General features: G+C 43.3%; 1 protein-coding gene across 1 annotated transcript; it reads left to right on the top strand.

Annotated features, from left to right (window-relative positions):
- The first annotated feature begins 1,779 nt into the window (after positions 1 to 1,779).
- On the top strand, positions 1,780 to 24,224 carry GLE1 (GLE1 RNA export mediator). Its single transcript, XM_090022103.1, has 16 exons — positions 1,780 to 1,936; positions 3,455 to 3,682; positions 5,046 to 5,171; positions 5,508 to 5,656; positions 7,405 to 7,465; positions 8,420 to 8,674; positions 10,057 to 10,285; positions 11,631 to 11,752; positions 13,233 to 13,302; positions 13,682 to 13,824; positions 14,532 to 14,722; positions 15,314 to 15,443; positions 17,037 to 17,141; positions 18,768 to 18,850; positions 20,086 to 20,149; positions 21,378 to 24,224. Exons 1-16 carry the CDS (start codon positions 1,841 to 1,843, stop codon positions 21,444 to 21,446), a joined length of 2,121 nt encoding a protein of 706 aa, XP_089878229.1. The 5' UTR covers positions 1,780 to 1,840; the 3' UTR covers positions 21,447 to 24,224.
- The last annotated feature ends 675 nt before the right edge of the window (positions 24,225 to 24,899 follow it).

The following is a 24,899-nucleotide window of genomic DNA, read 5'->3' as shown; positions in this document are numbered from 1 at the left end:
GTTTCGACATCTTGACAGAAAAGCATTTCCTTTCATTTCATTGAAACGGTTTCGACATTTTGCCTGTAGGCTATAATGGGGAAGCTCAAAACAGCCTGTAATTTCTGGTCCAATTTGGATGAAACATGCTGGAATGGCAGACGGGGCTACCGAGTTTCAAAGAGATAGGTGTAGGGGTTTCCACCTCAAAGTCTTGAAAGCAAAAAACTCGTGTGTGTGTGTGTGTGTGCGTGTGCGCGCGCGCTAAACCCTGCTGAGGCCACAAAGCCTGCCAGTTTTCAGAGAGAGGTGCAGGGGTTTAGGGGAAACTGCATCTCAAGCTGCTGACAAGCAAAAGTTGTGCCATGGCTGCTACTGTGTGTGTGTTAAGGCACAACAGGGTGAAAACTGCAGGCATACTACCCCCTGCAGATAAGTGCAGATAAGTGCAGGGGCATCTAGCTGCTGACAGGCAAAACTTGTGACATGGTGTGTATGTCACTCACTCAATTGACACCAAGGCAGAAATCAGGGCAGTTCAAACAATCTGCCTGTTATGCAGTTTTTCCATCCCTCCCCCAGAGCCCTGGGATTGCAGGGGACCTCAGGGAATGGTGACGGTCACTAGCCAGCTACCCAGTCAATAATGAGAGCTGTCCTTTTCCTTCCCCCCTCCCCTCCTCTCCTTACTTTAGTTTCCGCTTCCCTGCAGGCAAGCCCAGCTTGAGCTTCGAAACTCAGAATGTTTTAAATGTTTTGACTTGGCTCATTTTGAGGCTGTTTTGAAGCTCTCCATCTCATTTTGATTTCACTGTTTTGAGCATGAAATGAGTTGAAACAGTGTTGCAACGAAACTGCCGGCGAAATTTTGCCCAGCCCTGCTGTCCTGGATGTCTAGAAAAATTACCTCATGTACTGTAGTGAGGGGGGTAGCTACTGCATTAGCCTGTACTGTTTGAGATGCAAGGAAGTCTTAAAAGGGAGCACAGCTCAGAAGCAATATGAATGCAGTAGAGCCATTTTGCTTCCGCTTCTCTCCTTCTGGCTGTTACCTTAATTTTACAAAGGCAGGAACTGTGGCTCAGACCTCAAAACAGCTGTTATACGCCTGTGGTCTTGTAACGCACATCACCAATGGCAGATCTCTAAGCTTGGTTTTTAGGCGCTTCTCCAGGGTCAGACTAGCTCAGATCGAAGTTATGCTGACAGACCTGGGCCGGAGGGCAGACCCGTGTCCTTCCATGGACCTGCTTTGGGGAAGGGGGGCAGGTGTGCTCATCTTACCAATTCATACCACTTATATTGACATGCCTCCCTGGCATACTTATAATTCATACAAAACACTGCTCCTGAACCCAGACTTCTGGTCTCTTAAGTCCACTGACCCCAGGGCATGATCCCAGCTGAAGGAGGGTTTTGGCCTGTCTCCTACCCACCCCTTATTCAGCTCTTGCTGTGATACGGGGGGGTCAAGTATTTCCAGAGCAGGGGGCTGAGCTGCTCCTTGCTTTGCTTCGTTCTGTTAAAGCGTGTCAAGCCCAGGGGGCTGAGCTGCTTCCAGGTTTAATTTTGTTTCTCAAAAGCTCAGCCAGCCCTGCTCACCTAACGGCCTGCTCAACAACTGAACTGAGCAAGACTCGAACGAGCCTGCGCTTTATATAGGCGCGCGAGCCAAGAGCGAGGCTGAGGCAGGCGACGCCCCGCCCCCCGCCGGCCAAAGGCGCAGGTGACGACCCGCCCCCCAGCAGTTAGCCAGAAGGGGGCGGAGGCTGCGTGACCCGGAAGTGGAAGAGCGTGAGGGGTTGTGGTGCTGCTTTGCTTGGTGGTTCCTGAAGGCGGGAGCGGGTCTGACAGAGCCAAGATGCCGTCGGAGCGGCAGCGCTGGGAGACCCTGGAGGCGCTGAAGCGCTCCAGCAAAGGGCAACTGAGCTACTGCCCCGACTGGCCGCGGGGCGAGGTGAGCGCGAGGTGTCCGGCTCGGGGCAGGGACGAGCCGGTTTTGTGGCTGCGACTCGCACGAGGCTGGGCTGGGGGAGAGTCCCCCTCCCGCGTCCCGGCTTGCGCTCCCCGCCTGGCTTGGAGGCTCCTGGCAGAGGCGAACACCTTGGTGCCAATGCCAGCCTCACTGTTGATCATCTCTGACTCCCTCTTTCCCTTTCCTCACTGAACAAAGTAGTTGATAGCTTGCAGGCGAAGGCCACACCAGCGTGATCAGTGCACAGCCCCTCCCCAGCGCTGCTCTGTGAAAGACCCCTGGGTTTCACGTGAAGATCCCCCTCCAGGCAGAGTTTGTTGCTCCTGGCTGCCTCTCCAGGCTTGGTGTTGCCAAAAACCTGTGTAAAATGTCAAGGCTTTGCACCTGGCTTCACTTGAAAGCGGTTAAGGATGGAAGCTGTTTTTTTTTTAACTGCCAAATGTGACTGGTTGTGGAGCTTTGTATCTGATTGTGGGAGGCTTGTTTTCACTGGTGGGTGTTGGATGAGAGGAAGATTACCCGGGTCAAAAAGAGAATTCTCCTCAGACTTGGATGTGGGGAGTGGTGATCTTTCCAAAACATTGTTACTGCACGTCTGGTTCCCTATGGCTAGGTGCTCAGTAAGTTCTCTGTCAACATGAGCCAAAACGTACTGTCAGTCCCTTGTTTGGGGTGCTCGGGATGATTTTGTGTCTGCCTGCATCGTGTCCAGTTTGGCTCTAAGAACAACTCCTAACCCACAGGCCTGATGTTTCCTTAAGATCTTTCTTCTGGCTCTTTCCATAAATGCTCTGAAATCTGCTTGGATTCGGACTAGATTTGGATGCTCTAAATATACCAAATGTTTTTGAAATGGAGGAAATTTTCAGTCTCTGTTCTGAAAAAAACTTTGCTGATCAGAAAGACAAAGATGAGTGTATGTTATACTCCTTTCCCCATCCTTCAAGGCAATCAGGGTAGTGATAGGTATCTAGTTTATTAGTTAACTGGTGCCCTTATTCTGTTGAACTATGCTACATTTATTTCCACCACACTACTTTTTCTATTCTGTCATAACAGTACTTAAATTCAGTTATGCTGACTTTATGCCCATCTTTCACAATATTCAAGACTTGCCTCTGTATATACCACCGTGTAAGCCTTAGGATAAGTGAAATAAATAGCAAAATGACGTAGTCAGCTAGTTTGTTGGTGTTATGGAAGAAGTGGATCCCAGGTTGGGGATGTAACTGGAAGTATAAGCGGCTTTGTGGGCCTTCTTAGAAGGTGGTTCTATGCATGAATGGCAACAAGGAAGAAAATATGGATACATTTATAGAATTGGTTGAAAGGAACATGGAATTGGCTTATTAGTTAAGGTAGCAGTATTTGCACAGAGAAACATCATGAACGAGACCTGCATGAGTTGTTCTCCTTTTTTGTTGAACTGTTGAGTTTTGCAGGTTCCTTAGAAATTCTTCCATTAGTATGTAAAATACTCTTTCTTTCTCTCTCCCCCAGGATATTTTGGAAGGATGCAAGCCCCCTCTGAAGCTGTCTTCTTATTCTGGCTGGGTTCTGGCTCGAGTGAATGCCCAGTCTATACAGGAAACTCCTGTCTCCAGAAGTTCTACGCCCAATGAATCCACTCCCCTGGAAGACCAGCTGTCTTCTCTTGTAAAAACTGCTTCTCCTGCCAGCCAGTTAGACTCCTCTCCACTTTCATCTCTGGCACTGAGTGAAGCGAAGGTAGTTAAAGACATCCTGTGTATGTAAGCTGCTTATGAAAGGAGCATGGCAACCTGTGCCTTAGCGTGTCTGATCACAGACGGCATGATGGTCTTGTAACACTACTCTGTTAGTTTATTGTGGGAGTGCTCAGAGATCAGGGCCTTGTCCATACTTACCCCATCATCACAAGGTCTGGTGTCTGATAGCAGTTGCCACTGCCAAGTCACTGGAGCATAAGTGCATCCAGTGTCTCAGTGTGACCTCCCTCAGCATCTGTGCTGCCAGAGCTGGAAGTACACCCTGGGATGGCACCAGATACTACGGGCAGAGATGGGCAATTATTTTGGCTGGAGAGCCACTTAATGAGTTCTGGTGAGCTGTTGAGAAGCTCTCACACAAATCTTTCGGAAGAGATTTTAACAAATTATAGATACAAAAAACCATTGCATACTCAAAATCAAACATTTACTGTAACACACTTTAATCTTATTTCAAAACATATTTTGTCCTGACTTGTTTTTGAGTAGTATATATAGAGACGATTGCAAAAAAGCTCTAAATAAAGTCTTACTCTTGTGTGTGTCGGGGTGTGAAGGAGTGGGTATGTGGGGAGGTTGCACTCATGTGCGGGGGGGTCGTCTGCATGCTAGGTCCCTGGAGCTGGCTGTGGGGGTGGGGGAACAGGCATGTTCAGCAGAACTCGCCCAGGTGGTGCAGTGCAGGGGTGATCTGCCCTTCACCATCCAGTGGCCCTGGCCCCAGCCAGCATGCACAGCTTCACTGCACAATGAGCAGCCACCTGCTGTGGCCAAGTGGCTGGAAAGTGGGTGGGCATTGAAGCTGGAGCCTCATGTGTTGGGGCAGGAGTTGGATAGCTGCAGGTTCCCTCTGGCCTGGGTAGGCATGTGGTGCCCAGCACATGTGGGCATGGCCACCACCGCTTCCCTGTGCTACCTGCTGCCTGGAGTAGCACAGGAGGAGGAGGGGGAGGAGCTGCTGAAGTCCAAAAACAAGGGAAAACTGAGAGCTGGCATTTTAGAACAAATGGGCTGTGCTCTATCATTAAAATACTGGCTTACTTGGGTTACATTTCATGCTTTGCCAGGGTCTTCCTGTGTGATTGTGGCCAGATCACTTACTTCAGTTCCTCTGTAAAATGGGGATAACTGCAGTTTATCTTAGAGGGGTGTTATGGCTTCATAACCAAAGTTTTCTTAGTGTTTAAAGTACTCAAGACGGGGACACTGTGGTTTGCCTTGATGCTTTTTGACTTTCATAGTGCATGCTATGTTGTTTGGAAAAACATCCTTGATTTACCGGATTTTCTGCATAACTGTCTTCTCTGTCAGTCACTGATTTTGTTCATCTACTGTTCACATAGACCGATGAGAATGTTACTCTTCTGGAGACTAGCTACAAATCCTGTCCTGTGGTTTTGCCATCTAAAGTTACAGAGATAGAAGGCTGCATACGGATGTATGAGGAGGTTCACAGATTAAAAGGAAAGGTAACAAATGATTTTGGCAGACTGAGGTACTTTGTTACCGGGTGTGGTTATCTAGTAAAATACTGAGAGATTTTTCTATGGATTTAGCATGGTCCTAATTGAAAATATGACTGTGGTACTTTTTGATCTTGTTCATGTTATTTCACCTCCATTGCCTTGTATATGGGTTAGAGCAGTTATCTGTATCATAGCTCCTGTCTCTGTCAAAGGCTCTAACATGGCTGTTTTATGTGGAATTCCCCCCTCCTACTCCCCAGAGATTTCCCTGCTTGAGAGGTCAGCAGGGTTTTGTTCAAAATGTACAATACATGATTTACTTGTCCTTGAAATCTGCAGGAGGGTCTCAGACAGCGGCAGGAGCAGCAAGAGCAGTTGGCAAAGGCAGTCTCTGACATGGCAAATGAACAGCTGAAGCGCTTTGATGAGCTGAAGGAGTTAAAACAGCATCAGGAGTACCAGGATCTGCAGGAAGTGATGGAGAAAAGGTGAGGTTGGCCTTTTAGTATGTGATCTAGCAAGGCAGCTAACTTGGGACTGACTAAATCAAGTGTCTGATCTGCAGAAAGGCAAGGTTCTTTGAGTAGATGTGATATCTTTTATTAGACCAACTGAGTAGTTGGAAAAAAGTGTTTAGCAAGCCTTTGGGTGCAGTCACCCTTCTTCAGGCATAGGGAGTCTCTGCTGTTCTGAGACTCCAGGAAATGAAAGAAGCTAAAAGTGTGGCAGGATGTCAGTGAGAATGTAAATAGGTAGAAATTAGAAAGACAAAAGGTAAAGTGGGGAGGGGGGAAGGGGAAGAGAACAGGGGGCAAAAAGACTAAAGGGGAACATAACGGTGATAGAATACAAGGTAGAAAAGAGGCTGTCAGTGAAAAAGAAAATAGTTGGGAGATCAGGAAAACAGGAATGAGAGAAGCTACAAGCGTGATAGGATGTGAAAATATAAATAGGTAAAAAGGAGAAACAAAAGGTAAAGCAGGTGTGGTGGGGCGGGGGGTGAAGAAGGCAGGGGGAAAAAAGAGCCAAAGTAGGGGACAGGAGAAAAGGGAGGAGGGGGGCAGGGGGAGTAAGGTCAGGTCAGGCAGAAAGCTGGTGAATCAGATGTTGGGCAGAAACAGAGTCCTCACTCCCAAGGTTAGGGAGGATTGTGCTTTGAACATATATAAAGTACTAGTCATCTCAAATTAGGCATTCAAAATGAGGAGAAACTTTAAATTTAGTATGCATCTTGGATCCCTGTGGGTGAGAGGGGGATAATCTAACACATGAACAGTTGAAGCATTGTGGGGAAGATAAATTAATGTTTCTGGTGCACTTAGATGCTGTAGTGATGGAGCACTAGAGGAATGTCTAGGAAGAAATTGATTTTATTTTCAGGATGGGGTTTGAATAATGTGCAATAAATACAGCATGGTGCCACATGTTGAATAATGAGGAAAAAATGAATTACTGGGTATCTGTTCATTCATTAAGCACGATCCATCCTGTACAATATGAATAACCAGGGTCTTTGTGGCAAAAGTAGAATGTTATCATGTTGTTTAAAAACCGTGTCCAGCACGTCAAAATAATGTTGCCCAGCCAACCTGAATGCCAGCATTTTTTTTAACTTTTGAGTGCATGACTTTGCAGATACAGTAATTCTCTTTTAACATGTTTTTAAATATGTAATAGCTACATAAGAATGGGTAGCTAGTGTGTTCTGTGGAACAGTAAGATTGAAATACTGGACTTTATGCATTTAAAATTTTGTATAAAATGGTCTTTTGGGCAAAAATAAACAAAGATGGATTGCAAACTAGATAAGAACTTGTACAGCTATTTTTACCATGTAAAGCAACACCTATAGTGTGCAGCAGTAGTGCAGTGCGGATAGTAAATGCTGTTGTATTGAATATGCACTTTCCCTTCTTGAAGTATGTATCTCTTGGGGCTTGGGCAAGGACCCCAGGCTGATCATCTCCTGAAGAAAAAGCCACATGAATTTTTGGGGGTTTTTTGTTGTTGTTTAAGACATTGGCTGTTCTGCAGCTGCTTGCCTGTTAAGGTTATTCTCATGCTTTTCCAGCTTTGAGTGGGTGGGATAAAGGAGACTGTCCATCTGACTGAAGTCTCCATTAAAGTAGCATGTCCATATGCTGTTTGTACTCCATCCTGATCGTGTCTTGGGAGGAGATGTTTCAAAGAACAGAATACTTGCTCACTTTTTTCCACCCCCCCGCCTGTATTTAAGCTCCAAGGAAGCTCAAGGACAGCAGGAGAAGTTGAAAGAGGAGCATCGACACAGAGCAAAGGTTTGAGCCTGGGAAGGGTGCTGTTGTTGTGAGAGGAGATGGTTGGCCTGATCACTGAGATTTAGGAATTCACAGAATAACTGTTTCAGTAATGCCTCTTACAGTGGGTGGATGGAGTGAAAATGCATTTTCTAGTATTGCCCCTTTTACCAGCTAAGCCCCCCTGGAAATGCAGATATTCCCATTAAATGTTTATTGTAAAGGGCATATGACTGCATTGCAGGAGTAGGCCAGCAAAACTACTGCACTGTCCTTATAGGCAAACAATAAACATGTTTCTAAAGCACCTGTTTGCCCATCTTTAGTGCATGTGGGGGTTAAAAGTCATTTAAATTTGCTTCCCCTCTTTTAGTGCAGTTCTTTTGTTTTCTTCCAGTCTTCAATCTCTTCTGTAGTAATAGACCTTGTATTTCAACGTAGCTTGAGCTGCTTGGTCATCTCACTTATCTTGATAATTTTGCCTGAAGCTTGGCTTGGGAATGTCTTTACTTTCATTTTCCTGCTGCCCATTTGGTTGCCAGTCAAAGATTCCAGTTGGATTTATCTTGCCCCAACCTACTTAACTTCTAAGCAGTCAGATGTTGTACATTTATGACTAGAAAGGATTTATCCTTCCTTTACACATCATTAAAATCTCTCTCCAAGTATTTGGACTGAACTCTTCAAACTCCCGCTGAGACTTGATGTTGCTAAAAGTATTGAATCTTATGTTGATTGCACTAGAAAGCTGTAATGTCAGTTGTTATTCTAGGCTCTGCAGAATTTCTGCAATGGAGATATAAATCAAATCTGGTGGCTCCAGGAGGGGTTATTAGAAAATTATTTTAAGATCTTTTTTTTTCTTAAGTAACCTTCCTCTATATGGAGCCTGCAGGGACTGTGCAGACAGAATTGCGAAATACTGTATTTCTAGACCTTGTCTACCTTTTGATTGTCATTCCCTGCTCTCTCCAGATTTTAAACCTGAAGCTGTGCGAGGCTGAACAGCAGAGGCAACATCAGGAGGAAATGGAGCGCCTTCGGAAGGAGGAAGGTCAGGAAAGGTTGCGCCGCCTCTATTCCATCCAGGAAGAGGTGCTCCAGCTTAACCAGCAGATTGACCCCAATTCCAGGCACAAAGACTTGCCAAATATAGACTTGTCGGCATACAGTAACCGTGGCAACCAGATCTGTGGGCTCGTGTCAGGGCTCATTCGCACCACCAGTGAGGTAATGGGGCTCTAGATTTCCTCTCAACTTTAACTTCCTGTCACTTGAAAGCAAACCTTTAGAAATTTGATAGGTCAGCTAGTCATGAGGTCCAGAGATGCTGTGTAGGTACAGGAAAGCTTATTGATGCATGTTGTATGCAATGTTCAGTCTCAAAAGAGAGAGAATCTTTTCCTGCTACTCTTGAGCTGTTCCCTTGAAAAAGGCTTATAAAAACTTACGCAGCTTTTAATGGAGAAAGGAGACTTGCTGCTAAAAATGCTATAAAATATTTATGCAACATCTCTCTTTTCTTAGACAGTTTTGGAGTTGGAGTGAGTGCTCAAAGAATTATGAGCTAAATAATGTGCAGTGTTCAGTAGGGTTCAGCACTCACAAGCTTTCCTGCAGCCTTTAGGTTTTTCTCACAAAAGCTGCTTTTCTCCATATGAAATGTAGACTGATATACAAAACTTGGCTGATGTATAAAACACCGGTTCCACTCTAGAATTTGTTGTGGACATGTTAGGCGTGCCAGTTCTCTGTTTCAATGGGTCTAGAAAGTCTTGTAATTCAGACTTTATCTGGCATTTGAATTAGCCTCTGGCTAGTGGGGTGAGAATAATCTGGATCTTTGAACAATGTGGACTTGCCATCCTAGTGTGGTGGTCTTCTTTAATATTTCCCATTCCTGCTAATGAGCCTTGCCTGGTCCTGTTACTAGATCCTGTATTGGTGGCAAGTATACAAGACTGGTTTGTTCTTAGTGTGCTAAGGAAGCTGGTATTAAACCTATGGCACTTGAATGGTTTATATTTCTGTAAACCCCTCCCTGTATGTAGAATGTGACGTTTACCTAGCTGGGGTCACTTGAACCCAGTTTTCTCTCCTGCCCAGGGCAGGGGTCAGACTAGAAGATCTACAAGGTCCCTTCTGACCCTACGTCTATGAATCTCTGGATTTGAAAGTGAAAATCTGCAGTTGTTGGTACATTTCATATCTAGGAGACGGACATTATGCTTTGCCTATTGTGCAGTTGCAGAAAATGACTAATGGTCATAAACTTGCTTCTCTTGAGTGGGGCAGACAATTGCTTGTTCTGGAAGACGCATTCAGGGCTTTCCACAACATTGTGCTGAATATGGCACCTTGGGCGGAGTCGACATTGTGATTTGCTGTTAATATTTGTGTTACCTTAAGTATGGACCACCTCCATTGTGCTTGGCCCTATATGAACGCAAAACGGCAGTCACCGTGCTTAAGACTTTACAGCATGCATTGGATTGGCAGCTTTTCCTCAAGTATCAGGGTGCTGTTGTTCTGGGGGCTATCTGTCATCTACTGGTTTTTGCATATAGGGATTAGAACTGACTTCAACTTGCTTGTTTGTTCTTTCCTGGTAGAGAGGATTCCCTTCTCCTGTAGATGTGGTCAACACTGAGCGAGTACTGCAGGAAATGCGAGGGTTAATTTCTAGCATGCAGCAGGAAATTGCTGCAGCAGTGGAAGAGAAAAAAAGGAGGGATGAAGAAGAGGAGAGAGAGAGGCAGAAAGAGCTACAGAAAAAAGAGCAGCTGAAGGCTCAGGCGCCAGTCCCTGCCCAGCATCCAGGGGGGAAACAGCAGAAAGAAGGTCTGTTCATTCCCACCCCGCCTGTAAAACCTTCTCTACTACAGTGCCCTCCATTGTACTGCTAGGCTAAAAACCCATTGAGAACCATGTAGGTTGAGGGAGCATCATCAATGGGGATCCTGGCTTTCCCTGAAAAAACAGATTCTCTGATTTAAAAAAAAAAATAAAAAAAATTGCAGATTCTGTGATACCTGTCCCCCCCCAAATCTGTGATTAAAATGAAAGGCCCCTTAGTTCTCATAGCCCTGTTGGTGCCCCTTTCCCCTACCCACATCCCCTGTTAGACAGGACCCCTAGCCGCCAGGGCTACAGGGCCAGGAACTCAGGTCCACAGACCCCTGTCCTCATCAGGGGGCAGCAGCTGTTGCAGCAGAGCGGAACCCAGCTGCCTGCCTGCTGCAGGCTTTGGCTGGGGAGGGGCTGGTTCCCCGCCACTGCACACACTCCCAGGGTGTAGCGGGGACCCATGCCCTGTCAGGCTTGGGCTCCTGCCCTTCTGCCCTCCCCCAGGGCCTCTGCAGCCCAGTGAGTGCAACCCAGTACTGCAGGGCAGAGCGAGGCTGCGCAGGAAAGCTGCTTGCCACTGCGAGTTCCGCACTGCCCTGGTGAGGCGTCCCCTCCGCACACAGCGGCAGTGGGTGTGGCAACACGGAGTTGTGCCCCTCGCTCCTGCCACGCGGGGAGTACCTGCCAGGCTGCGGAGGCCCCAGGAGCAGCCCACTCCTGCCCCACGTACCGATCTGGGGGACATGGGTCCCCTCTGCCTTCTGGGAGTGCATGCAGCATTTGGGAGCCACCCCCACACCCTGGACAAGCTGCCCATGGTCCTGTCCCACTCCCCACCAGGGCCCTGCAGCCACGCATTGCAGCCCTGGGCCCCAAGCCCCATGCACCACCTGGCTGGGCAGCAGCCCAAACCCCAGTCCTACCCAACTCCCTCCCTATGGGGGCCTCAATCCCCCCCCACTTACCTGTTGGTGACAGTGAAGATGCATAAACATATGTTAAGTGAAGCAGAAGTCGTTAACCCTGGACAAATATGCAGCGTGGTGGGACAAAATGACTATGTTTGATTATGTACCTAGATTGCTAAAGACAGTAGCCCAAAATTCTTCACTCCTGCTTTTATACTTGTATAAAAATGCTCCTCGGACTGAAGTCCAGCTTCCAGACACAGTTACTAGTATGCAAAAGGAGGAATTTATTACAGTTTGCAATGCCTTTAGTCAAGCATCACCATAACTTTTCTAATTGGATTCTGGAGAGGAACAGAGCTGCACAGTTTATGGGTCATGTAGGATTTGGGAGGTTCCTTTAGTTCAGACAATGTCTTATTTTCATACAGCTTCCTTAGGACTTCAAACTAAAGCTGAGGAGAGCACAATGCAGTGGTATCAAGAGCTTCAGGACACTGCTGATCAGTGTATTTCTTCCTTCAGTGGAATTGCAGACTGCAAAGACAATCAGGTATGAGTCATAACTGTTAACATTGCTAGGGCAGGGGTTGGCAACTTACAGCTTGTGGGCTGGATCTGGCCTGCAGAGGCATTGGATCCAGTCCATGGGCATGGAGCTTCAGTAGGACAGGACTTCAGCTGCAGGTGCTTTCCCCATGCTGCTGCAGCGATGTGGTAGCTGTGGGCAAGCCCTAGCACCTACCTACTCACCCACCTCTTATCTGAGGGGTTGTTTTGGCTTGCAGCCAGAAAAGATTGTCCACTGCTGTGCTAGGGAAGCTTTCTTTCTCTGCTCCCTGCCTGTTTGCCTCATGTCTGTTGCTCTGTTGAATAGGGTAGGACAGTTTTCAAAATACTATGAAAAAAAATTGCAGCCTGTGACCAAAATCTCCTCTTCCACCATTATAATGATGAGAAAATAAATGCTTTATTCACCTGTCAAAAATCATTTTCTCTTGAGCAGGCAAGTAGAATTTGCGAATATGCTGTAGAGCAGACTTTTAGCCAGGCTATTTTTTAAGCTAATTTAAACATAAACATGTGAACAACTTGAAGCTGGCGCTGTTTGGAAGACCTTAAAACAGCTAGTGAGACAGAATTTTCAAAATCATTCCACTGAACAACAGTGTATCATGTTTTCTGTATCTCTTCCTAGATTGATCGTGAGAAAATAGGTTATTTGTATGTGAATTTGGGCCTCATTCCACTTGTAATTTCCTTGCCCTGGAAACCATCTTGTTCCCAAATGGATGATTAATAAGAACTACTGATATAAAGCATGGACAAACCCTATTGGTTCAGTGATGCCTTCACGTTTTAATAGGATTGAAACTTTGAGACAGTATAATGTGAAAGCAGAGGCCACTGTGTGTTCACAGCAATTTTACTTTTTACTAATGCTTCTCAGAAAACTAATTTTTTAAAATGCTACAGCAAAGACTTGAGCTGCATAAGGGCTTGACTTATGTCTGACTTCTAATTAAAAAAGACTGTGGGCAAGCAAATCTTCTTAGATGCAGTAGACTTGATCCTGTCCTCTCTACACAGTATATATGTATCTTGGGAAATCAGACACTAGATGTTCAGACTTTCCAGATGCACAGTGGTGACCACTGCAGACTGAAAGATGTGATCAGTGCCTTTTCCTTGCATTTTCATGGAAGCTTCGTTTGGCAGTTAAGCTTCTGTTTTGCTGTGTCAGAGTGAATTCTGCTCTCTTTGTGTGGATGTTCTTCTACATCCAGGTGATCTCTTGTTGTGGGATTCTAGGGTTGATTTTTATTCACTGCTTTGGCCCAAGTCCCTCAAGGAGCAGGATGCCTCTGGCATTTGAGTTCTCTTAACTCCTATTATAATCAGTAGAAGTCAGTGACAAGTTTCTCCTCACAGAATTGGGTCCCTTGAGTAGTATCCTCTGTTATGGTCTGCCTCTTTTTGATTTTGATCACGTCTTTTTATTTGAAATGGTTTTGACAGCTTTTCAAATACAGGTGAAGAAGATCAAGATGGATCTCCAGAAGGCAGCCACTATCCCTGTGAGTCAAATTTCCACCATAGCAGGTAAGGAAAATTCTGAGGCTCTGCAGAGATACTGATATCCTATAAAGATATAAGGGCAGTTAGCTTATGTAGAATAGTATCTCTGCTTTGCTTTGTTCTCATGCTGGAGAACTACTCTGCATGGAGTTCAGATCTTTGCTGTCTGAATTCATAGTTTGGATGGACTGTTCCTCATTTGTATGGCAAGTAACTGACTTGAGCACACCTACTAACTGGATTTAGAGGACTTCCAAGTGTTGAAGTTTGGGGATCTTACTTCTTCCCTTCGGAATATGGTGCTAACTTTGTGGTGGCTGATGTGGTCTCATTTGATTTAAGTCTTACTTGCTGGCCACTTTCTAATCTAATACTTCCTTGTGTATTATTGATGTATTTACAGGCTCTCAGTTGAGAGAGATATTTGACAAGATCAATAACCTGCTGTCTGGGAAGTCTGTGCAATCTGGAGGGCGAATGGTATCAGTGACTCAGCACCCACAGGGCCTGGATTTTGTTTATTACAAACTGGCAGAGAAATTTGTGGTGAGGCAACTTTTTGTTAATTTGAGGTGTCAAAGGCAGCTAGTGTGTTAAGAGATTCTTCTGTAAGGTGACCTTTTTTTTGGCTACTTAAAGCTTAATCATATAGGAACTTATTGCTGATTGGCGGGCAGAAAATTGGGGGAATGGGAGATTATCCTTTTTAAACCTATGAAAAGAGGAGCCCTGCTTCCTCCTTCATGCTTTGGTTTGTAGAGCTCCTTAGGACTCCTGAGAAGTGTGTAGGGACGATGTACAGTGCCAGTAAAATGTTGATTGATTATTTAACGTATAGTATAACACAAATCCATGTCTGCACTCTGATTTGGTGTTCAATAACATGTAACTTGGCAAAACTGAAACACGCCTTTTTAGTGTGTCAGTAAGAGCCTAACTGCAGAATCTCTGGAATAAGCTGCCAACACCTCCAATTGAGATACTACAGTTGTTAATATGACATTTCAGCATTTATTAGAAGTGAAGGTATTTTCTACTCTCAAATGGCTGAACTGTGTTGGTTCACTTTCTAATTTGGCATCCCTCTCTTGTGATGGGGCATGGATCTTATCATCATTCCATAATCTATGGAGCATGTGGAAGCATTAGAAGCTTTTAATAAAGGAAGGGGGTCAGTTAAAAAAACAATAACAATGTTTTATCTTTGAGAATTAACTTGAAGTGGCTGTGGCATGTCTTTTTAATATTTACAGAAACAAGGGGAGGAAGAAGTGGCTTCTCACCATGAAGCAGCTTTCCCAATTGCTGTGGTAGCTTCAGGAATCTGGGAGATACACCCCAGGGTGGGAGACCTCATCTTAGCTCACCTTCATAAAAAGTGTCCCTATTCTGTGCCATTTTACCCTGCATTCAAGGAGGGGACTTCAGTGGAAGATTATCAACGGTAACTTCTCCATATAAGAGGACTTAAGCAGAGCTTTGCAAGGGGGTAACAGGTATTGGCTGAGAAACTGAAGCTAGCAGGTGGGCTTTTACACACAACCCTCAAATCCAGGAGGTTTTATATCATAGAAGGTACCAGCTTAATCTAACTGAAATTAAAAAAAAAAAAAAAAAAAAAAGGAATCTCTAATCATTTTTAGAGTGGATGTAAATATTCTTATACAATATTGCCTTAGTCTGCTGAGCAAGAGCGAAAACTAAAACTTCCTGATCTTTCCAAACTGGGTGAATTGCAAAGAGTCATAATAGCATAAATGGAGAAAACTGTATGTTGAAAACTTGCTGTTATTTGTCTTGGGATGGAGTTGGTAACACGGGCATGGAGGTTTGGGTCTAGAGGTTGTTTCCCTCTTTGTCATAGGAACATAGGACTGAAAAAGTTCTCCTGGGCCATCAAGTCCCATGTCCATGCTGTCTGTAATTTGACATTAGATTCTTTATCCCGCTACTGAAGAGGCAGCCTTTGCAAGAATTTTTTCACGTTCTGGCATATCATTCGTCTTTATTCTTAACTTTGTTTTCTAATTCATAGGACACTTGGTTACCAAGTTACAGATTCTAAAGTAGAACAGCAAGATAATTTCCTTAAGCGGATGTCTGGAATGATCCGTCTTTATGCTGCTATTATTCAACTCCGGTGGCCTTATGGAAACAAACAAGGGGTATGTATGCAGGGTTTTAAAAAGCAGTACTTGGGTTCTTCAGACAAGAATAATGTGAACTTGATTTTAAAACGTATTTTAATCCAGTTGTTGGGCACCTATACATGTGACAGACCTCTGTTCCACATGTGCTAATTAGCATGTCAGAGTAGACTTGATTAATCAAGTCTGCTGGAGCATGCTAATTAGTGCACTCCAGCAGTCTCTGCCTCGCACACATTCAGTGTCCCTGCATTTCAAAATGGCGGCAGGGGTCCTTTAACTAAAGGTCATTGAACAAGCTCAGTGCCATTTTGAAGCACGGGACACTGAATACACATGACACTGCAGGCGCTTTAATTAAAGCGATTCTCAGGGCCACTCTTATTAAAGTGCCCCCCCGCCTCAACACCAAAGTGTGTGTATAGACACCCATTATGAATGAAGACAAAATATGTTTAAAGGGATACTGTCATATTAAGTCTTTTTAAAATTGACCAATGAATAGTTTCTGATAATTATCCTTTAACATTTTTTTTCTGGACATACTTTTAATAAATTCCTTTAAATAATAAGTATACCATGTCTATGCTACAAGTACTTTACTGGTACAGGAATGCCACCATGTTCTCCTGGCAAAGGACCCATAACCTAGATGCAACGATACCACTAAGGGCATCTGTACACATGCTCTGGGGCAGGGGTTTTTATTAGAGCAGCTCTGAGAGCCACACTGAAGTGCTTGCAGCATACAGTACAGTTGCATCTTATGTGGGGGTTACGTGCTGAAGTCCGCGCATAAGGCAAAAATTGCCCTTCCCGCTGGGCTTTGGCACTGAGCAGCCACCGCCACCGCAGGGCCCGGACAAGGCAGGTACGGTGCCGCAAAGCCAGTGCATGCAGGCACATGCGGGCAGTACCACACGGTGTGCAGGCAGTACCATACGGTGCCACGCTACATACCATGCCCCAGCCAGCACCCAGTGGCCAGCTCCAGCAGCCGAGTGTGTGTCGCTAAATTTGCATAAGTTAAATATGTGTGAGATGCGACTGTACTGTACTGTGTACTCAGCATCCCTGCATTTCAAAATGGCCTCAGGGGTGCTTGCATGCAATGCGGAGGCTGCTGGAAGGTATTAATTAACATGCTCCAGCAAACTTGCCACAGACTCTACGCATACTAATTAGCACGCATTGGAGCAGAGCTCCATCATGTGTATAGGTGCCCTAAATCTGCTTTGCTTCATAACCATGTAGTTGACATTTACACACTCCTAGATAAAACAACCTCTATTGGTAAAAGGCCAGTTTTGTTGGTGCCACATTATGTAGCATATAAGCTTCTGATACAACTGTCAGCCTGGCTTCATCCTTCATTACAACTCTGATCAGTATAAATTGTGTTGACTTAAGTCTGTAATGTAGCTATAGCCCAATGACTTTCCTGTTTCTGTATAATTCTTGCAGGGCTCTTATAACAGGAAAAACAAATTAGCACAAAAAGCTATCCTAGAATAACTGTTTGCTGGGAAAGATGAACATTGGAAAAAATCTGATGGTTTTTGATGTGGTGGCATTTTTTGCCAGATGCGAGTAGCTTTCTTATTCTTTCAGACACACCCTCATGGGCTGAATCATGGCTGGCGCTGGCTGGCTCAGATGCTGAACATGGAGCCTCTGGCTGATGTGACGGCTACCCTTCTCTTTGATTTCTTAGAGGTGAGTGTTGTGTTCTAGCATGAACCTAGGCAGCAAGCTAAAAATTAAAAAATGAGATTCAAGAAGGTAATGGCAGGGAGTATGATTATAGAGAATCTCCAAGACAACATACCGGAAGTGCATGGCAGTGATGAGGAAACAAGGTGCTGATGACATGGTGGGATGGGAATGTGTGTGGTGAGTTTCCTCACATTAGAGTATGTGACATTAAAATGCAGGAATATTAAAAAAAACAAAAAAACCAACAACAACAACAAAAACCCTCTAACATGGACAAAATGTAGGGTTAGCAGGATTTTTTTTTTAATTGATAAACATCAACAAAGCTTGATTTGTATGTGATAATTGCAGAACAAAAGAAAAATATTTCTGTCAGTAATCATTGACATTTATAGAAAGGTGACAAAAAAAATTTGGGATGGGGAAAGAAAATGCAGGGCAAGGGACACCACATGTTCAGATGCCAGCCCCTGCAGGTGGGGTGGGGAGAGCCGTGCTGTGTCATCTGTGAACTGCTCCTCTGGTAGCAGCTTGGGTAGCTGCTGCAAGAGCTGATGGTCATGCTAGTAGGGCTGTGCTGAAGGGGTGAGTTGGAGGGGTAGGGTTGTTGGCAGCCAGGAGCCCAGTGCTGCTAGCTGCTCACTATCCAGGTCCCAGCTGAGGATTTGGCACCAAACTCTCATTGAGCCCAGCCTCACCCCTGTATGATCAGAACAGGGGGCAAACTCCTGCCAAGCCTGGCCCAGCTCCTGCGTGATCAGGTATGGTTTCTTGATTTATGGTTGTTATTTTTGTATATATATTTTAACATTATTTTATAAAACTTTTAACAGCATACTATGATTACTAAATTGTCTACCCCCCCACACCCCTAATTTTGTGCAATCCTGAAAATTTAAATCAATGAAAATTTAAAAAAAAAATGCTTAGAAATAAACATTGATTTTTAGCTATTGGAATTATTAAAAAAGAAAAATTGAATTCCACCAAACATAACAAAATTCCTGTTACTGCAGATGGACATTTCAATCTTGGTGTTTCAGAAAGGAGCATCACTATTTCTGGGCTCCAAAAGAATTAAGCTGCTTGCAGACGTTAAACCCCTTCTCCCCAAAAAACACTTTATTGGAAGAAGCAGCGTATTAGTTGGACCCAGCTCCGCAGCAATCTATATAGATTGGGTGCTTCAGCAGGGCTTTTTGTGCTTTTTATCTAATAGCTGATTGAATCAGCTGTTAAATAAAAGCACCAAAAAAGCCCCACTAAAGCACCCAATCTATACAGACATCAGGCAAGCCAGGTCCAACTAATGTGATGCCTGTTCTAGGCATGTGCTGGGTTTGATGCAGGAGCACGCCGGTTTTAAAGTAGAGTGCTGTTTTGGGGAGGCGGGGGTTGGTTGGTTGCTTGCTTGTTTTTAATGTCTTTAAGCAGCCTTAGTAGTTTTCCTTGTTTGATGTCAAGTCCAAATATTTTTCCTGGAGTTTGATGCAATGTACAAGCAGCCTTTACTGAATGGATTCTCAAGCATTTTGCTTTCAGCATATAAATGAGTCTTTTTCATGAATATAGTTCCCATGTCTGAAACCTGATGTTCATATGCCCCTGTGGCTTTCTGTGCCATAGGTGTCTGGCAATGCTCTCATGAAACAGTACCAGGTACAGTTCTGGAAAATGATGCTCCTTATTCGAGAAGACTATTTTCCCAGGTAAGAAACCTGTAATTAGACACCTGAAAAATTTATGATGAAACTTTCACTTTTACATTAGGATTAAATGCTTATGCATTTATATTTGGATCTACCCATGTTAGTGTCCCTGATGACTGATAAAAATGTTCATCTTCTCTTATAATTGTCATTCTCAACCTGGAAGGACGTGGGCAGTGGGGTCCCCCAGGGCTCGGTCCTCGGGCCCGCACTGTTCAACATCTTCATCAGCAATTTGGACGAGGAGGTAAAAAGCACCCTGTTCAAACTTGCTGATGACACCAAGATGTGGGGGGATGTGTGCACACTGGAAGGATACAACAGGCTACAATCAGACCTAGACAGGTTACAAGGGTGGGCGGACGAGAATAGGATGGGCTTCAATGCAGACAAGTGCAAGGTGATGCACTTCGGGAGGAACAACCGGCACCATACCTACAGGTTGGGGAACTCCCCTCTTATCAGCACGGAGGCGGAAAGGGATCTGGGGGTCATCATTGACTCCAAGATGAACATGGGCTGGCAGTGTGGGGAGGCAGTTAGGAAGGCCAACCGCACGTTGGCATGCATCCACAGATGCATCTCGAGCAGGTCCAAGGAGGTGATCCTCCCCCTCTATGCGGCACTGGTCAAGCCGCAGCTGGAGTATTGCATCCAGTTCTGGGCGCCACACTTCAAGAGGGATGTCGACAGCATGGAGAGGGTCCAGAGGAGGCTACTTGTATGATCAGGGGACAGCAGGGCAGGCCCGACGAGGACAGGCTGCGGGACCTGAACCTGTTCAGCCTCCAAAAGAGAAGGCTGAGGGGGATCTCGTGGCCTGTTATAAACTAGTCAGGGGGGATCAGCAGGCAATGGGGGAGTCACTGTTCCCCCAAGCACCGCCAGGAGTGACCAGGAATAACGGTCACAAGCTGGCAGAGGGTAGGTTTAGGTTAGATATCAGGAGGCGTGACTTCACGGTCAGGGCGGCTAGGGTCTGGAACCAGCTTCCAAGAGAAGTGGTGCAGGCTCCTACCCTGGGGGTGTTTAAGAGGAGGTTGGATGAACATCTTGCTGGGGTCATTTGACCCCAGTATTCTTTTCTGCCATGGCAGGGGGTCGGACTAGATGATCTGCTCAGGTCCCTTCCGACCCTAGAAACCATGAAACTATGACGCCTTCTGTTTTTAAATTCTTCTATCCTATTTTAAGATTTTACTTTTTAGAGCTCAGTCTTGTTCATCTCTCTGCAGGATTGAAGCAATCACCAGCTCTGGACAGATGGGTTCTTTAATGCGATTCAAGCAGTTCTTGGAGGTAAAATACTTTGTATTTGGGTTTATTTCCCTTTTCCCCCATCTTCTTACAAATGTCTTGTTCAGTCAGCAAGGCTCCTGATGCCTCCTGATTTCCTCCCCTCCCAAAAAAAATTATAAGACTTTTTGGTCCACTCTGATTTTATATGGTTTCTTACTTAGTCTATTCAGCTGTCATCGTAGTTGATTCCAAAACATGTTCCATTCACCCTCTCCACCCCCTCAAATTTTTTGAATGGGTGTGATTCTACAAGAAAATTCTTTCAGTTACTCAATGATGTCCTCTGGGATGGTGGTTGCAGTGAGAGGAGAAACTTCAGCTCAGGATTTACAGCTGTGCTGAGTCATTGTATTTGATAGGAGCTGGGCCTCCATGTTCTCACGGGGAGTGCTGCACAGATCAGATGTGAACAAATAAATTATCCAATAATCTTAGAGTAGACTTTTGGACTATACTGCACAACCCCACCTAGCTTTATACTCATTGTATGCATTCTTTGAAGAAAGGTTTTACAAAGGTGTTAAGTACTAAACATCTATATAGTTCTTATTTTGAAAGAGCTTTGCAGAGAGTAACTGAACTTAATACATTTTCACCTACCATCAGCTTGTGAGGTTCTTGTTTTGAAACAGCTATTTTTACTAACTGAACCTTTAAAGAGCGAGTGTGTGATAGATACAGCAAGAGTTTCTCAAAACAAATTTGAAAAGCAATATTTAATAAATTAGAGATGGATTCCTTTCTAGGTTATAAATTTGAGTTTGTTTCTCTAATTGCATTTCAAACATAATATAATGAAACTTTGCAAATAAGAAGAAAACATACAAATTTGAACTGTGTGATAAAGGTTTGTTGCAAACTGCATTAGATGAATACAGAATCATTATAAATTATTTGTATATTTAGCAATCTGGGCATGCAGTATTCCAAGCTGTTTGAGCTGGCTTTTCAGTGTTTAATGAGTGGACCATAATCCAGTTCTTTATTCAAATTCATTCAGTTGGCCAACTTAAAATGGTCACATTTGGCTAATGGTATTTGTTTCTATTCCTGCATTTATAGCAGCCTTTCTGGGAAGAGTTTTCTGTGGATTTTGACTACATTGTTTCCCTGATGGTGCTTGTGGAAATTTCTGTAATGCAGTCAGTACTTTTCCTATTGTATGGAATTGCTTTCACTGGTTTTAAAAGAACTGTTTGGTTTTTGTTTTATTTCCTTCCTCCTCCAGAAATGTTTGCAGAAGCAGGAAATTCCTTTACCGAAAGGTTCTCTGCAGTCATCTTTCTGGAGGTCATGAGGCAGATCCTTCTTATTTTCATCTTCACAGGAGTCTAGAGGATTTCCTGGTCTGGCTTCCTGTTTCATTTGGGGATAAAATAAAAAAATAATTGCTGTTGTGTTTTTAACATATGGGATTTATGTTTTATGTTGAACAGAGTTTCAGGAACCTTTCTTTTGTCTAATTTATTTTGCAAATTATTTTAAACCGTTCTGTTAAGAACTGATTAACTTTGTAGACGTTATTGTGCAGTAAATTATGGAATATCAGATGCTTCTTCATGTCTTTACTGTGTTGTTTAATAAGTGTCAAATGTGTGGAAAGTATCTGAAAGTTACATTGGACTCCAGAGTTTTTATAGTAAGTAGTGACACTGGGGGATTTCGCACACAACTGACAGTCTGTCCAGGCTTTTACGTGACACCGCAGAAATGGAAGGTCTTCAAGGTTTTATGGAGCCTTAGCTATACTAGTCAAAATCTAAAAAATTAAGCTTCAAAAATCTATTTTTGTATTTCATGTGTTCAGTTATTTAATTATGTTGATATGGTTGCATCCTGTGGGGAAAAAATGTTTAAATTGATAGCCTAAAAGTCCCCAAAAATAGAGGTGGTTAGGCTTACACGGCTGCTCTGATTTCTGTTGAATGTCGCTTTACTTTGAGAAACTCAGTATTACCTGGGGGAGAAATGCTTTTCTCTGGGGAAGACCTTTTAAAATGAACAACTTTTTAACCTTTTAAAAACCTTGCTCTTCCATTGTGAAAACGTCTTTATTTATATTGGACAGACTTGATTTTTATAATTACAATAGGTGATACATTGTCTGCGAAAGAACATTTCACTTCACTGAAAAAAAGATTTGCAGGTGTGTGAGTGAGTAAGTAAAAGAATAGAATGTAGTATTTTCACCAAGAGTTTCTAGAGAAAACTCATGACCCATTGCATGAACTGAAAGTTAGGGTTAGTCTAAAAAATAAGCAAGAAAGAATACTTGAGAGACCGTACAGATACTTTGCTGTCACGTGAACAAAAAAGAAGTTTCCTTGGCTTGTTCCAGTATGAACTGAAATGCAACACAAATGTATATTTAAAAAGAGCCTTTATAATTTTAACCAGTTTGTTTCTTAACAAAGAATATATCAATTTAACTGCAGATTGTGTATACAGTATGGTGATAATTTTATACTGTGCTAATGTAATGGATTATTATAAAATATAGTTCATTTTAGAAACTTACTTGGGGGGGATTATTATAAAAATAGTTCATTTTAGAAACTTACTTGGGGGGGGTGGAAATCATGCTTAAACTTTGCAATTTTACTACTTTCTGTAAATTCTGTGGGTGCCTGGAAAGGTGATCAAGTAAGGCTCTGAGCATCCTTATTGGGTGACTCCATGGGGTATATGATTATGGTAAGTGAGATTTGGATGTGATCTTTGACAGTTAGCTGATGGTATGCACTCCATGACATGCTGCCTTTCAATGGCCTATGTGAAATCTGTTTATCTAGTTCCTAGCTTCCATGGCTCTGCACTTCAAAAAGCCCTTACCATTCTCACAGCTGGATAGCAATTTAATGATGACAGGGAAAAGAGAAATGAATAGGGAAATTAAAATAACATCTTCTCTGGGGAGGTGGCTCACCCACAAAAAGCATCGGGCAGTCTGGGAAAGCTGCTACTGGCATTGCATGTTATGTGCCTGTTTGAATAAATAGACAGGTAGCTTTTACTCCAGGCCCCTACCCTTCCTGCAGCTTTTCCCACCATGTTCCTAATATGCTTCAGTCATATCCTGGATTGGTCATTTCAGATGGGGAGATAGTTTGCAAACTTCTTTATTTAGCCTCTCAGCTGAGATTTAACCCTTTCTAATGAGAGCTGACAGCTGTATTGGGGTTTTATTTGAAAATGGAGCAGGACTGCACAGAACTCACTTTATATGGTCTGTGTAACAGCTATCAGATGGTTGGCACTTATTCCTGGTTGACATGGGCTGTATCTGAAGCAGTGAGAAGTGAAAGTGTCTCTTGTTCCAGGTTCCCCAGGCTTATTCAGTCCTCTTGATGAAATCTTTAATTCAGAAGTGGTGCATATAAAGGCTGTTCTTTGGTGAAGTTGACAGTGCTTAAGCTACAGTGTTTAATAATATGCATCTAAAAGCTTAAACTTTCTAGAATTAACTCTTCCAGGAAGTGGAAAAACAGTGTTCTTGGCATGCAATCTAGCTTGATTTTTTTTCTTTTCTTTTTTCTTTCTTTTTCTTCAGGAGGAGATTTAATAACTCAGTGCATAGCTCTTACCAAACTATGCGGTTTTATTCGTGGTATTTATCTTTTTAAAGCTGTTACTTTTGGAGTCAAATGATCATGTGAGAACATCAGATTTCATAATTTTTAATAGCAAGTTTCTACTTCTCAAAGTTACTGAGAAATGCTTGGAGAGGCTCAAACCAGAACATAAATAAAAAATTACTTAATGTTTTATTATTGATTTGTAAGCCCATTTTGTGATTTTTGAGGCCTGACTGTATGTGTTTGGCAAGACTGACAGTTGTTGTAGGATATTTTCGGGAGAATTTCAAAGGCATAAAGAGCAGTTATATGCTCAAGTCCTATTAGTGCCTTGATAAATCTTATTCATTGTTTATTTTTGCATAACAGTTCTTTCTGTACAGAAGAAATAAGATTGTATTAACTGTCAGATATTCATAATGTCATTAATGATATTGTTTAGCCATCTTGAATCAATTGTGTTTATACTGTTGTAAATATTAAAGATTTTATTTAGCTAATTTCTAAAACGTGTGGATCATGTTTTATAACATTACTAAAGATGGGATGGCTTCCCTCCAAGTTACAAGTAGAAATTATTTTGGTAATATATGTGCTGGCTTTTGATAAATAACCAAAGATAGTGAGCTTTTCTCTGCCTCAGTTTCAAAACTCCTTGCCTCTTTTGAATGTTTTTCATATGTACTCAATACAAGCTTTTAGTTTAAAAAAATCTTTATTTTGGTTATGATAAGCGTTTATGTATGTAGCCTTTTTAGAGGTAGCTCAGAAATGTTGGGCTCTACTGCCTGATGTAAATCAGTTCTCTATTTTTCTTGTATCTGCTTTCACTGTTTAACAGTTTTTTGAGCATCGACCATCTTGCAGTATCAGGATGTCTTGAGGTATAAGAAGTCCAAACAGTGAATTTTTATAAGCATGAGTGTATTTAAATTATCTCTATTTTAAATATTCATGTGGGAACCAGGCCCTGATCCAAATACAATTACTGACTCACGGTTGCATTGCAGCCAGACAGGTTCTGATATAGGTGGCAGATTTTTGTCCTACAATTTAATGTTCTCCTATGCAGTTGTTAATGTTTTTAACAAGAAAGTCCTTAAACATAAGAGTCTGCTCCCTAAAATATATACATATATGGTGTATTTTTAGGGTACTTCTCCTGAGCAGGATTG

This window comes from Crocodylus siamensis, chromosome 11, assembly GCF_052110815.1.
Source record: "Crocodylus siamensis isolate JL-2025a chromosome 11, ASM5211081v1, whole genome shotgun sequence".
NCBI classification, from domain to species: Eukaryota; Metazoa; Chordata; order Crocodylia; family Crocodylidae; genus Crocodylus; species Crocodylus siamensis.
This window is presented reverse-complemented; position numbering and strand designations above follow the sequence as displayed.

Coding starts and splice junctions, on each gene's coding strand:
- GLE1 (XM_090022103.1), top strand. CDS start 1,841: ATGCCGTCGGAGCGGCAGCGCTGGGAGACCCTGGAGGCGCTGAAGCGC. Junction 15,444..17,036: donor CTTATGGAAACAAACAAGGG/GTATGTATGCAG, acceptor TTATTCTTTCAG/ACACACCCTCATGGGCTGAA. Junction 18,851..20,085: donor CGAGAAGACTATTTTCCCAG/GTAAGAAACCTG, acceptor ATCTCTCTGCAG/GATTGAAGCAATCACCAGCT.